At 46.3% G+C, this 14,847-nt stretch overlaps 1 protein-coding gene across 5 annotated transcripts in view; it reads right to left on the bottom strand.

Moving 5' to 3' along the window:
* Asap1 (ArfGAP with SH3 domain, ankyrin repeat and PH domain 1) overlaps positions 1-14,847 on the bottom strand; it is a 356,971-nt gene that overhangs the window by 19,257 nt on the left and 322,867 nt on the right. For 3 of the 5 annotated variants that reach the window (XM_063231067.1, XM_063231068.1, XM_063231070.1), the window contains 3 exons: positions 13,652-13,759; positions 11,342-11,570; positions 3,063-3,233 (listed from right to left, as the gene is read on the bottom strand). In XM_063231067.1, coding sequence (XP_063087137.1) covers positions 3,063-3,233; positions 11,342-11,570; positions 13,652-13,759 — 508 coding nt within the window. The remainder of the gene's footprint in view (positions 1-3,062; positions 3,234-11,341; positions 11,571-13,651; positions 13,760-14,847) is intronic. The other 2 variants (XM_063231069.1, XM_063231071.1) reach the window with 1 other exon arrangement.

Here is a 14,847-nt window from a genome sequence, read left to right as displayed (position 1 = left end):
GACAGAGGCCTGTGCTGGGCCCAGCCCAGAGCAGTGGCAGTCCAAAGGCCCTCATCTCTATCCTGTCTCTATGGGCTGAGGGAGATGGCAGACTGAGGGGAGCCCAAGGGTGCTGGGAAGACGGGTGCATGCGGGAAGCCAACCGAAGGCTGACGCCCAGTCCCACTCCTGCCCTTGGCTTCTGGTACACAATGGCAGCAGAAGCAGAGCTCAGGGTCACTTCACAGTGATTGCAAAGCACAAAGCTCGGAGATCAGGATGGGTAAGCGTACCCCTACTGGGGAGAAGCCCAGCTGTGTCAACTCACAGCCCTTTACTTACCTGCGTCTGCAGGTGCATCCACCTGTATCTCACACACAGCACAGACCACACAAGCAACAGCCTCAGGAATTCCAGAGTCAACATTTTGAGTTGTTTGTGAATGGTCAACAAAGCCATGCAAGCGGAAGCATGTCACTTGTGCTGAGGACAAGCTGTCTGCAGGCGAGGGGAGCACAGGAGCCGCTGAGGTCTGCATCTGTGTAGGGCTTTCGTGCTCCCTGCTGACTGTCACAAAGTGATAATCACTGTCACAAAGTGATAATAACTTTGCTTTTTAGTGAAAAAGGCCTCAATGGCACCAACACTGGAGAAAAGGCCTCTCACTATTGAGTGAAATGAAAGAAGAAACCTAAGGGAGTTCAAGTTAGAAAAGAGAAATTTGGAAAATGTATTTAAGGAATGCTGGAGTGTCTGTAAGATGGATAAATACAGGCATTATGAACTACACAAGAAGAATTAAACAAGAGGATCATTGTTCAGTAAAATTTGGGAAGGTTAATTTGTGATATGAAAAATCTATGTAGAAAACCTGATTTTTTTTTTGAGATAAGGTCTTGTTACACAGTTTAACCTAGAACTCATGGCAATCTTCCTGTCATAGCCTCCCGAGTGCCAGGATTACAGGTGTGCATCATCCATGCATGGTGAAAACTTGTGATTTTCAGTGGAATGTTTTTTTCGGGGGAATTCTTTGTGACAAATCTGGGGAGTCCTAAAGGCCTTGGAATGCAACTCCCCAAAACATCTAAGACATCCATTATATTTATGGATGTACATGCCTTTATGCCTTGACTCCTCTTGCCTCGCTTGTTTTTCCAGGGAACTGATTAACATGAACCGCAAATGCACACCCCTCTCTAAATCCTGTGCTGACTTTCTCAGGAGTCTGTTCTCCCAGCAGCTACTGTCTGGCCTATGAGCACGGTGAGAGTGAAGACCTTGTATGCCATGGACTCCTGATTCGCCACTGGCCTATGAGCCCTGTGCACGCAAACTAAGGGCCAAAGCAGCAGCCACAGCAGGTGCTCTACAGAAATCTGAGCTGAGGAACGTGTGGCTAAACAAATTCCCATCTGTGCGCACACACACACACACACACACACACACACACACACACACCCCAAGGCACCGAGGCTAGATGGCAAACAGGTGTGCCTATCTGTGAGTGGACAGGGTGGCTTTTCCCTTCACCTCAAAAACTCCCAACACTTGAGACAGGCTTTTGGGGAAGCCTTTGAGAGTGTTAAGCTGAATTCTCTGTCTACACAAAGAAGACAGTTTTACCAAAAGCCACTGTGCAACTCACTGGCAGGTGAGGTGAGACTCGCAGAGCAGCACATCCACTCAGCTTCTCTGTGCCACTCACGGCCTGGACCCTGCTGTGACACCATGACTCCACATAGTAGGAACAGTACTAGTGGGCTAGTAGGAATTATGGAAATCATGTTTCCACTTGACAGAAACTTGTCATCTGCAGCCAGTGTCACTGAACTGATCACATCAGTGGTTTGTGGAAAGGTTATTATCTGATGCTAATCCACTGTGTGCCAGGCACGATTCCAGGTTCTGTAAACACAGGTGAGAAGACAAACAAGGGAGTGGCTTCACGGAGTGTACACTCTAGTGGGGAGACAGACACGTACGCCAAGTGCTTGGCTCAGACAAGTGCTCCAGAGAAAACAAGCTCCTGTAGAGAGGAGGGTCAGGGTGACACACATGCAAGATGAGAAGTGAGACGTGACAGGGAGCCAGCCTTTCAAGGAGAAGACAGAGTGCTGGGGCAGACGGGTCTCTGAGGAGGGGAGGAGCAGGGCGGCCAGAAGCTGAGAGGCAGGGCAGGAGCGGTGACGACTTCCACCGGAGGCCCTCGTGGCCCTGTGCACGGACCTGGCGTCAGCTGATGCTCAGCAGGAAATCTCTGAGGGTGTTAAGGGAAGTGTGACCATGGCCTTATGTGTATTTTATAAGAAAATCGTTCTGTACTGGGAAAGGATGGATTACTTAGCTCTTCTGAGCTTTTGTGCCCTCTTCAGTGAGATTAATCCTGCCTCAAAGAGCTGCCACTGTAACAGCCTGAGGGGTAGGATGTGCTCAGCACCTTACTGCTGCTATGGTCAGCCAGGCCTGTGGACTCAAACAACTCTGGGTCAAAAATATTCAGGAAAAAACTGCACAGAACATGTGCAGACTTTAATGTAACATTTACACTGTATTGGGTGAGTAGTGTGTCCAATCTGTGGCCTATCTTTTTAAAATGATAAAAAGTATGAAAGGAGATTTTGTTACTTATACATTACCTATTATTATGTATTTTATAAGCAGTCCTAGACAATTCCTTGTAACTCAAATAAGAAAAACAACAACAACAACAAAAGATGGGCCATGGGTTGGACACATGTGAATCTAATATACTTATGCAAATACAATGCCATTTTACATCATTTTATGTAAGAAACACGAGTGCCTGCAGACTTTAGTTCCCTTTGGAGACTTCGGAATCACTCCCCTGATGATACTGAGGGCAATTACCTTTCTTACTGTAATAGTTTTTAATGGCCCTATACACTTTTCAAGATGTTTCTTAGCCTCCAGAGGCAGGCGCAATCACACCAATTCACGTCCAGGTCCTCTCCCAGGATGTGTGCAGTCTGGTCCACTTCTTCTAACTGTCCATTTATCAGTGGAGCCCCACGCACAGCCTGAGCCTGGGCAGCTTTGGCCCTGACTTCAGGTTAACTTACCCCAAGGAACTGCGCCTTTGTTTGGGGGCCCGTGAGGTAGTGGGCTGGGAGGGTCGGACAGGGTTCTCTTGTGTCCGGGTGGTGGGGGAGGAGGCCTCTTCTTGGATAGGGTGGAGCTGCCACTAGAGGTCTGTGTGCTTAGAGGGAGTGTTGAAGGTGGGCCAGTTGGACCTGGAAAGGAAATTGAATGGGGCAGGCAGGTTAATCCCAGTCTCACAGACACAGAGCAGCTAGTATGCAATCACTTCTGCACAGCAAAATGTAGCTGGACACACAGAGACAGAAAGACATAGCTGGATGTGGCAAATCTACCAGCCCAACATTCACGAATAGGGTTTAAAAAAAACTGCTGGTTGAAAAGGGGGAAAATTACAACACAGGAAAGGAGGGTATGTGCTCTTAAGGAGCAAAATGCCAGTCAACACAGAACGTGGGTGGGTGCAGGTCATCATCTAGGGGGCAATGGGAAAACAACACACACACTTGACTCTTGACGATACACTGGAATCATCCTAGAATTTACTCAGGAAGAGGGCACACAAGGCTACCAGCAAAGTCAGCAGGAAAGAAGCGTAGTACAATATAACCCAAACTGCAAGGTCCAAAAGTTGAAGTAGTAATGAATTCCTGTAACGGGATTTTTCCTCTTCACTATGCTTTTTTCTTTTAGTCAGCATGCTCAAGTTTCTTCTTAATATGTTTCTAAGCAATAAAAGACCTAAAGTTACCTGGTGGGGGAGAAGGGGAGAAACGTAAAACCTCATGTTTCCTCGGCTTCTGAAAAGTTCTGGAAATCACAAACCACCAATTATATTGGAAGCCTGAATGACAGTGAATGCAGTGGACTTTAAAAGCCCTTTGGGAGTAACGTTGACTGAGTTTTCATAAAGTGAGAACAAAGTGGCTGGAATGTGTCAGGCAATACATGGTGGGCACTTGGACAAATATTTCCTTATGGAAGATTACCAGCTGTACAGTTTACCCATGTCCATGAACAACTGCTTCTGCAAACATTTAGAAAAATAAAAAAGGAAACTAAGAACACCGCTACGTCAAACGTTTAACACAGGAGAGTAGATAGCTGGTGATCCAGGAAGGTTCCAAAAGATCTTTATATACTTTGTGCATTAAAAGAAAAGCATGGTGGATATTGGTGCACACACTCGTAAACCCAACTCTTGGACGGCTGAGGCTGGAGGATCACTGCAAGTTCAAGGCCAGCTTGGGCTACACAGTGAGTTTAAAGCTAGCCTGAACTACACAGCAAGACCCTGTCTCAAACAAAAAACAAATGAACAACCAAAAAGAAAAAAAAAAACCTATAACCAAACCAAAAACAAAACAAAACACAGAAAAGGTTAATTACTGCTAGCCTCTTTGAGTAAAAAGTATTTCCTAACATCAATCACCAGTCAGTATCAACACTGACTTAAATCATTAACTCTCAAAGATCATCTAGTCAGTAAATATCACTAATATCAGTCAAATGAAGTCTGTATTAGTATTAAATGGTTATAGCCACATGATTTATTTTGCCTCCTAAATCAATACCTAGTCATGGTATCAATTACTGCAGTTTCAGAAACTATTTTATGTTAGCAAAAATAAGGTGACTATGATAGCCTTGAATATGTATAACCTTTGTAGTTTTCAAAATGTGTTTGTATGCTATTTCTTTTGATTTTCACTAACAATCCTGTGAGGTACATGGCTCCAGTCCTGTTCTAACATTGTAGCCAAGAAAATAGAGAGGTTGGCATGATCAAGTCACACAGACAGAAGGGACAGACTGAGGATCTGGGTCTGGTGAGGCTTTCACCCCATCCATCAATACTTCTGGCTCCTCAGAGGTGAGAGGCTGCTTTAGGCTGAGCCTTGCTCTCCTATGGCTGCGCACTCGGCCTTGGTAACAGCCTGCTTCTCCTCCTCTGTAGGGCATTGCCTTCTCTCTGGTGAGAAAACTCAGACAGGACCGAGTTCACCCTCATCTTTCAGTGGTCAGCTCAGATGGGAACACACCCAAATGCTTCCCTCATCCACCCTTTCCCTGGAGAGATTGCTTCTACCGCTGAATCTCCACAAACTTAAAAGGTACTGAATACCTTCGTTTTGTAACTGCTGCTTCTCTCCCCTCCCAGACTATGCGCCTCCACAGAGAAAAGATCTGAACTTTTTCCCTCTTCCAGTGCCATCACCCGCACACCCCCAACACTCGACGAGTGTCTACAGAGATAGCTCTCAGTGGAGGTCCGTAGGGTGCTTTCCCAGTTGATCTGTGTATCTGGTTTTCAGTACGGACAATAACACAGAGGTCCTTCCATCGGGGAGCCCAAAAAAAGTACATCTTTGAAATTTCTAAGAAAAAGCCAGCAACTACAAGACGCCTTGAAAAATTAACCTGATAGCTTTTAAAATCTTGTCTGTAGAAGTATAACTTACATATTCTAACATGACATTTAGAGGGACAAGTTTTATCTATGGAAGGAATGGACAACATGAATGAGCATTTTGTCATCATGTTGTAATGCTTTACTTAAAATTCATAAGTTTACTGCAAGTGACACGCTCTGAAATATGTGTATATTGTGGAATGACTAAATTGAGCTAACTAACATGCACGGCCTCACACTGATTTATTTGTGGTGAAAACACCTGAAGTCCATACTCAGGAATTTTGCGGAATACACTATCATTAATGGGAGTTAACACACTGTGCAAATTGATTCCTGTCTAACTGACCATGATTTTTACAGCATAGAGCTTGAAGGAGAAAGTTTATATTAAATATTTCAAAAGTAGATAAAAATACAAGACTCTGTAGAAGGATGGAGCTGCTATCTCCATGTTCACAGGGGAAACAGGCCCAGAGAGGTGCAGCGGCTAAGTCAGCAGCAGAGCTGGCCAGGATACCAGTGCAGCAGGCTGCTGCCCACGCAGGACGCTGCTCTGTCTGCTCACTCTGAAAACAACACTGGCTGTTCATCTGTCCTTTGATCTCTTTCTGTTAACACAGATAATTGAGAGAAAAGTATTGGATTCAGGGGTTTAGGGCCGGTTCCTTAACAGTTACTCCTACATTCCTAAACACAGAAGTGCAACCAGGATTTCCTCTGTTTCCCTTTCCACAAGTTACTCAGAGACCCTCAGTGGCCAGAGTTCAGGACAAAAACTACAGACAATGCTCTCAGTCAACATTTGTGAGTCTTGTGTTATATTAAAAAGGATTGGGAGGAACTGAAGAAGGCCAAAATGAACCAGAAAACCCCAAACACAAATCTAGTATGAAGCACAGACAACAGTTCGCAAGCTATGGACTCAAAGCAGTCAGACTGTTGTCTTTGCCTGAGATTAAAAACACCTGGAAACTGTAAAATCATCAATATATGAGTAATAAGTGCAGATAGGAAAATATCTCCCAAGTGTGAATCACCCAGTAGCACGCTTTCCTAATGGCAGGTCACTGCAATAAGCTGGGACATGTTCCCCTTCTCCATTCACTCCTAGCCTCTGCAACTCCTGCTACAGGCCCCAGGGGATGCTCAGAAAGGCTCTATCAAATGCTTACACAGTTGTGTTTGGGCACAACACTGACAAACATTTCACACAGAGGTGTTAGCACACCAACTGCGCACCCCCAGGACACCAGGTGTACTTTTATGCATGCCCCTTCCTACTCTGACCACCTCTTTCTAGGACACACTCTCATGATTTTTTCTGTCGGTGTTTATGCATTCAACAAACATTGACCCTGAACAGCCCGTATTCTCCACATTCGGAGACGGCTCCTTACCAGCCTGCCCTCAAAGAGTGCTAATACCAGAGGTGACAACGAAGACTGCCTTGGCCCTCTCTGCAGAACTGGGAGCCGCGCCTCTCTCTGCTCCTCCAGCAGCACCGCTGAACAGTCCTGGGGCTGTTTCACTATTTCCTCGCCGGCGCTGGCTCCCTGACAGCAGGAGCACTTCTCTATCTCTGTTCCCACTCCTGGGATATTCGTTGGCCTGAAGCATGCAGTGGGATTAGCAAACCCCAGCTGATGAATGCTTTGCTCTGTGTTCACTACTCCATAAACTTCATTCCAAGTGCTCTAAGCAGGGAACCAACAAAGTAGATCCCCAGTGTCGACTTCTCAGGCCAACACCCTGCGACAGCCTCCAGCTGTCAGGAGGAGCAGGTGTGAGTGCAGAACTGGTGCTTGTGGGAGAAGGAAGCACTGTGTCTTTGTGAGGTGAGGGAAAGGTGGCTCTTGGAGAGAAAAGAAGTTGGAAGGCGGCTAGGACTTCACAACTGCTCGGGTAGCTGACATGTGTCCCGACAGAGATGAGCTCTTACACACTATCTCTCTCACACTACATCCTCTGACGAATGAGGGCAGGCTCTTCACCTAACCCATAGCTAGGGCTACATCAGGCTGACACTCCACGGCAGCGAGTCTTTATCAACAGCGTAGACCGGGGCCCTCCATGTGCGGGGCACTGTCCTGTTTTCGTGCAGGCCATCCAGGTTTACCAAACTAAGGCTAACGCCTATCTGAGGCAGGTCTCTGTACTACAGCAGATGTGTATTAAACACAGGGTTAATGCTCACAAGTATTTGTATGTTGTGCAAAGGGTTGCACAGGCCTGATTTTAGGGTCTCATGTCATGAACTACAATGAACATGCCAGTTGGTCCAGGACCTAAAAGTTTGCAAAGTTAGGTACTCCTCTTCACCTTGGTTTTGTCGTTTTTGGTACTGGAGATTGAATTTTTGACCTTACGCTTGCCAGACTGGTACTTATGCTACTGAGCTAAATCCTTGGCCCTTTTTTTTGTTTATTTGAGACAGAGTCTTGCTATGCTGTTCAGGCTGGCTTTGGGCTCACTTTGTGGCCCAGGCTGGTCTCAAACTTGCAAATAATTCTCCTGCCTCAGCTTTCCAAGTATTGAGATTATAGGAGTGTGCCACTCCTTTTTGGAGTGTGTCCCCCTTCCTTTTTATTTTTTTGGAGTGTGTCCCCCTTTCTTTTTATTTTTTTGGTACCTGGGATTGAACTCACGATCTTGAGCTTGCCAAGCAGGTGCTTATGCCACTGAGCCAAATCCCAAGCCCCCCCCTCCCTTTTTTTGAGACAGGGTGTTGCTCTGTAATGCAGGCTTGTCTTAATTCCCTTATGTAGCCCAGGCTGGCCTCAAACTCATGGCAATCCTCCTGCTTCAGCCTCCCAATTGCTGGGATTATTCAGCCTCCCAATTGCTGGGAAGGCATGCACCTTCACATTTGGTGAAAGTTAGTCTTTAAGGTAAATTACTTCTTTTGAATCAAATTTATCATTCATTTACTTAACAGATCCTTTGAGTTAAGGGGTCTATGCATTGCCAAGCCTCACTATTTGGGACTCCTCTTAATTCAGCAGGCCTGGGTGACATCACTGCAGTGCCCACCCACTGAAGGACTCCCTTTGTCAAGATGAGATGTGCAGAGGCACTGAAGCCTGCAGTGGCATCCCTGGCCGGGTACTCAGTGCCAGGGGCTGAGCTGAATGTTTCCTGCACTCCTCATTCAACCTCCGCAACGATTTCCTGAGACAGTGGTCATATCAGGTGCAAGTTTTTGTCATTGTTACACAAAAAGTATGATGTTGAACAATAGAAGAGAGTCACTATTTTACAGCTTTAAATTATTTAAAAGCACAGTTAAATCAAACAAATCAACCACACAAAAACAAGCAATGTGTGTCTGTAAGTGCCCGTTTTATGGGATGAGTACTACAGTGTGATATTGTATCCCTCACCGGCTTCCATGCTCTAGAAGTACCGACAATCACTGGAGTCCCTTAGATAGTGCAGGGGTTCCCCCACATCCAGGCTCTCTTAAGCCCCACAAGGCAGGTCAGAGAAAGCTGTACCTTCTTCCTTACAGGAAAGAAGGAACCACAAGAGCTGGTGTGACAGGCTGTGAGGCCCATGTTAATTTTCTATACGGCTCCAGCACCATGTGACCTGAAGTAAATTCCTTAACCCTGCCAGGCCTCAGTTTCCTTATCTGCATCATAGGGTGCAGACTGTGTTCATCTTTCAGCATTCTATTTAGTGCTAAAAAAAATCTAAGTTCTATGATGCTATTTTAACTTATCAATTAAAGACAAATACATCTCGACAAGCCTGAAGCACATCTAGCCTCACATTGCTCACTCTCTGTGGCCCTCACTCTGCAGAGGGTCAGCAGCACAGCATTCCTACCGAGGCTAAGCAGGGAGAACATGGAATTCTCAACTGCAGAGTTCTGAGACTGGAGCTTTGCTCAGCCATAGGGGGCTTTGCTTTGTGGTAAAATGTCCTGAATGCTGATGCAGCTGCTGAGTTTCTTGGACATATTCCTAATCTGGATTAGAAGAATCCTTGCTAGTACCCTTCTGTACGCCTCTTATTTGTGGGGACTCTGTCACAAGCATCTGTTTATGCCTCACAGGAAACAGCATCTTTCAGACCCTAAATTCACAGTTGTGTATATGACTCCTGCTGCAAAGAGACCACAGCTTGGCTTTCCAGCCACTGAGAAATAATTCTCAGGCAAATGGTTCCATGTGCACAACAAAGGAATAAACACAGGGACCACAGAGCACAACTGTCTCTGCCTGAGTATCAGCTGACCTTCAGCCATGCTTTCCAGTGGCTCCACTCTGAACATGACCAGTTTTCTAAATGCAGTGACACTTGAGTCAGGTGCCATGTCCCTTACAGGAGCCCTGAGAAGGCTGCACCCTCACGTCTTACCAGCAGACAGAAAAAATCTCCGAATCTGATGCCCTGCTATCATGGCTGAGCGTAGTAGGAAGGGATTTCTTTTTTCAATTTGGGCTTTCTTCCCAAGGGGAAGGATAAACAGTCCGTCCTTAGTTGATCACAGTTGCTATGGCCAAGTCTTTAGCTCTGTTTCTGCAGCTGAATCACTAAATAAATTTAGTCTTTGTTTTCTGGGTCTTTGGTAAAGAGCTAGTTAGAATTTATTCAAGGCAGCAGAGATATGCTTGGCACCCAGCCCAAAAGTGCATCTTATGGGTTTCTGTGTGCCCTGAGATAAAATTACAGAAGGGGGTGTAAGGAAGTGTGTGTTAGTCCCCAGGACTGAGGCCAATTTCTCCTGTAGCCCATGCAGCAGAGTCTTGATGACCTGGAAGCTCTCCGAACACAGAGAGGTATTTTGTCTAGACAGGTCATTGTATCACATCAGTCACCACGATAAGGAGAAATGAAATCTTTGAGTCCCCTCTTCCCTGACTTTATCTGGCCCAAGGGCTTTCCACAGTCCTCCTCAGGGTGCACAAAGAGCACCCCTGCTTCTACTGAGGGAGACTATGACTTCCTGGGGTAAACAACAGCATAGCACTTAACATTCTAGACTCGCTGTGTGATGTGTTCATGACTTTAAAAAGTAGGTTCTAATGTGATGCACAGACTGGTGAGAAACAGTGGTAGGGTACATCCTCAGCGACCTGTGTTGTTACTGTCAGGGCCACTGGTAACTCTGATGTGAACTGCTCAGGCCAAAGCCTTAGTTTAACTTTCTCCCATTATTTTATGATGCATGAGGCCATTTGGGGTGTAAGAACACAGCTCCATTTATAACATGATTTCAATGAAGAATAAGCTCTGAAAAAACACTGCTTTGAATAAAGCTCACATTCCTCAGAAAATAGCCCCAGTGTAATTCAAATAGGCATGGCATTGTACACCGAGAGGCCCTCGAGACCTGTGCTAGCTGGGACTGTGCGCACAGGGAGGACCCTGCATTTTGATTTACTGGCAAAGGCCACACTTGAAGTTGTAGCTCAGGGACTCTCTCCAACGACCCCCTGGGTGGGCCTTATCTTGTCCCTATTCAGGTAAGAACATACTAACTGTCCAGATAGCATACAGGACGAGGGCCTAAGTTACAAACAGTACAGATTTTGAAGCCATGTAGATCTGAAGACTGTAGCTCTCTTCTACCATTTAATAGCTGTGTGATCTTGGGAAAATTTTTCCACTTCTTTGAGCCTTAGCTCCCTCTTTTGTAAAATGGACATAAAAGTGCATGGACTACGGTGAGGCTAGCACCAGCTAATGTGTGAGGTGTGCCCAGCAACACTGCCTGTCTCGCTGCGGGCATCCTGGAAGCAACAAGGCCCCTATTCCATACTGTGCGTAACAATACAGTCTACACTCTGCCATTCAAACATACCTGCGGCTCTCAGCCCAAAGCTGGGTGGGCTATTAGCTCTGAAGATGGGGTGGGCAAAGCCCTTCCCAAGCCCATACCTTTCCCAGCATTCCTAGGAGGCAGAGGGGGTGCCTCTGCAGTTGGTGACGTGGGCGAGTCTGTGCTTGTGGAGACAAACATCTGGTTGGTGAAGGCTCCATAGGAGAGCCGCTGCTTGTCCCGCGGAGTGCTGAATCCCGGCAGTGCCAGCTTGTCCTGGGGAGAGACGCTGGAGGAGTGGCAGAAGCTCTGAGGTCTGGGTGAGCGCTCTTTCTTGACTGGGCTTGGCTGGCAGATGAAACAACAGTGGGTGAGATGGTAACTGGGGACCAACCCTGAGGTGTACAAAGGACCTCTGTAGAATAGCTTCAGGTGGTCAGCTAGATCCCCGCAGCTCTCTGCGCTGCCCAAGGTCAGCCATCGCAAGCACCATGTCGATGACATAATGCAAGGAAAGACATCATTCTGCTGCTTCCACATCCCATCAATCAACTAGTCAGTACTGGCTAGGGATCTTTGGTGCACTCAGAGAAGTGCAGTGTAAGGCTACAGTCAGATTTACCCTTTCACTAACAGATATCTTTCCCATGTACGACACTGCTCAACAACATCCCGGCAGCATTCCCATCTATCAGTAATATGCGACATGAAGTTCCTTTCTCTGTCAATCCTTCAACAGTGAAGTTCCCAGTCTTCATCACTCTTGACAATTTACACCCTTCTGGAAAGGCAGCTTACTTGTACGTACCATGGCTTTGAGGGGCCACCTAGATGCTGACGACTCACAGATCTGTGAGTCCCACCAGACCCTTTCAATTCCCAAGCATTTGCAGCTGCCTGTGTAGTGTCTGGTGTTCCATATGCAGTGACAGAAGTAATATTCACTCAGCTGCCCAAGTCAAAAGATCTCAAGTCAACTGAAACCCCAGGCACTGCATGGACACTTTGGAAACAGCCCTGACCCACTGCTGGTGGGTGTTCACTCTTCCCACTGCTGCCCTGCCTCCCTGGCTAGAGTCAGAAACCTTGCTCTTCTGATACTAAGCCTGAGTTGGTTTCTGGCTGCTTGTTTGGATGAAAGACAAAAGGCCAGGCTTGCCTCACAGAGCCTTTCCTGATCTGGCCTGTCTGCCTCAGCAGGGCACCATCAGGAGGATGTGCTGCACGGAGGGTACTCTTCGGACATCCAGACTCTATCCTGACTCCCTGCTTGGCTCCTGCTGTGTCCCCTGGGAAAAATGACTCCTTTCTATCCAGCTCTGCCTTTGCAAATGCTCATCTACACTCCGAGGAGCTCCAGGGCCACTCCCTTCATCTTAACTGCACTGCTTGCCAAGGTTCAGGAGCTGCTCGGCCCGCTGAATACTTCTCAGGAGTTTCCTCAGGCTCAGTATCATTGTTAGCATACTGTTCTATAATTCATCTTCCCGTGAAGAGGTGAAGGGCTTGAGAACCTTTTTGAACATCCCATATATCTGCATGGCATTCAAGGGAATGTCTAGTACACACCTGATGATAAACACATGAATGAACTCTCAGAGGAAGTTAAGAATTCCCTCTGAAAGAGTGCCAGAAAAGTAGGTTTAACCTATGAGACTGTCTTTACTAGCTGTGTGAATTTACAGTTTACTAAATCCTTTAAATTTTCTCTTCTATAAAATGGAGACAATATCAAAATCCTTTATGCACACATAGTAAACATGGACTGAAATAACATAGGTGCTTAACACAGCCTTGTCCATATTCAAATACTCCATAAAAACACTCTTTAGTGTTTATTAATTGCTACTTTGCAAGTTAATTTATATGCCAGCAGAGCAGGTTATGGTGTCCCAGTGTTTGGTCAAATACCAAAGGCGAATGTGCAACAGTTGTTTTGGCAGTGGGGTGGGGGTGCGGGGAGGGCCTTGCATGTGCTAGACAAGTGGTCTACTAGAACCCTGGACCAACACACCCCCTACAATGTGACTAAGCACTACAATGTAACTAGTTCTGTAGTGCTCTCCATGTGAGTGGGCTTATCCAGTGAGCTGGAGGCTCAAGGGAGAAGAGCAAAGGGTTCTGCTTCCCGACTGCCTTTAGCATCAATTCTGCATTGTCTCTTGCTGGGACTTGCACTGCTCACAGTAGGGTGGGCCAATGCCTTAAAATACATCTTCCCATCTCTTTCTACATTATTTGCTTTGTATCTTTGGAGAATACTGACTAATATAGCTGTTAAGAGCGGTCCAATAGTGACTGGCGTTAAGCATCAAAAAAGGGTCCTGGTACATCAGGACTAAGATTGATCCACCTCATGGGAAATGGTGCCCAACACAGTGCAGAGCCTGGCAGTGGGTAGGGGAACTCGGGGCACCCTTTGCACTTACTTTGTCATCTAGATCATCATCACTTTCATCCATTTCCTCCTGTCGAAGGTTCCACTCATATTCAACGTGGACGTGTGGGTTGAACTTGCCAGCTTTGGCTTGGGAAAGCTAGAAGTTACAGCAAGTGCATAACATTTTAAACAGCTCAGTATTATATAAACGTTGAGCAAACTCACTTTACATTTACCTGGTTCAAACCAATCACTAGCAGCTGCACTATGGAGGCAGCTCTGGTAAGACAAGCTAGACTGCTAGACAACAGGTCCAAGGGACTGCAAAGCATTGCAGGCACGGTCTTTCTTACTTTGATACCTTCACCTTTCTTTAAAATAAAAAGCTTTCTTGACACTAAGATGAGTCTCAGGCTGAGCACGGTGGTGCCTGTCTGTAATTCTAGCATTTGGGAGGCTGAGGCAGGAGATCACTGTGAGTTTGACATTAACCTGTGCTACGGTGAATTCAAGGCCAGCATGGACTACACACCAGAGACTCTGTTTCAAAAAACAAGCAAACCCAATCCACACTCCAAAACATCAAAGCCAAAAAGAGTCTCAGACCGGCAAATTCCTGACTGGAAAACAAATTCAGAGTCTGTCATGTTTCAGAGGTAGGATCTTCAGAGGCAGGGCCTAGCTATGATGATAAATCTTCCAGAGCTTTCAGTGATAAAAACACTGGCATGTACCCCATAGGTTCACCACCACTGTCCTAGTCCTTTTCTTATCTATAAAATGCAGACAGGAAAAACTTGTCTCAAAGGGTTCTTATGTTTTGAGATAGGATCTCCCTAGTCAGTCCAGGCTGGTTTTGTACTCCTGATGGAGTTCAGGCTGGCCTCAAACTCACGCTCCTCCTGCTCCAGCCTCTTGAGTGCTGTGTTGACAAGTGTGTGCTGCCATGCCTGGCTCTCAGAGGATTCCTTTAAGAAGAGAAATGTAACTGCCAGTCCTGGAATCTGGCACTCAGAGACACTTGAGGGAACGTAACTTTCTCCCTGCTGTTTCTTCCTTTCCCATGTGCTATGGTTTCATAGGAGTTTGTCCCCTCTGAAAGTCAAGTTAAAATTTGATACCCACTGTGAAGGATTAAGTGAGTGGGACCTTAATCTGATTATGGTGCTTAGAGGGGATGCCTTGGGAAGTGAGAAGGTCATGGATAGACAAGGTCATGGGTGGAGCCTCCACCACTGGATACTG

The sequence above is a fragment of the Cavia porcellus genome, unplaced genomic scaffold (assembly GCF_034190915.1).
Source record: "Cavia porcellus strain 051 isolate PalLab524CR breed Dunkin Hartley unplaced genomic scaffold, mCavPor4.1 scaffold_19, whole genome shotgun sequence".
NCBI lineage: Eukaryota > Metazoa > Chordata > Mammalia > Rodentia > Caviidae > Cavia > Cavia porcellus.
The sequence above is the reverse complement of the archived record's forward strand: the minus strand, read 5'-3'. Positions and strand labels throughout refer to the sequence as shown.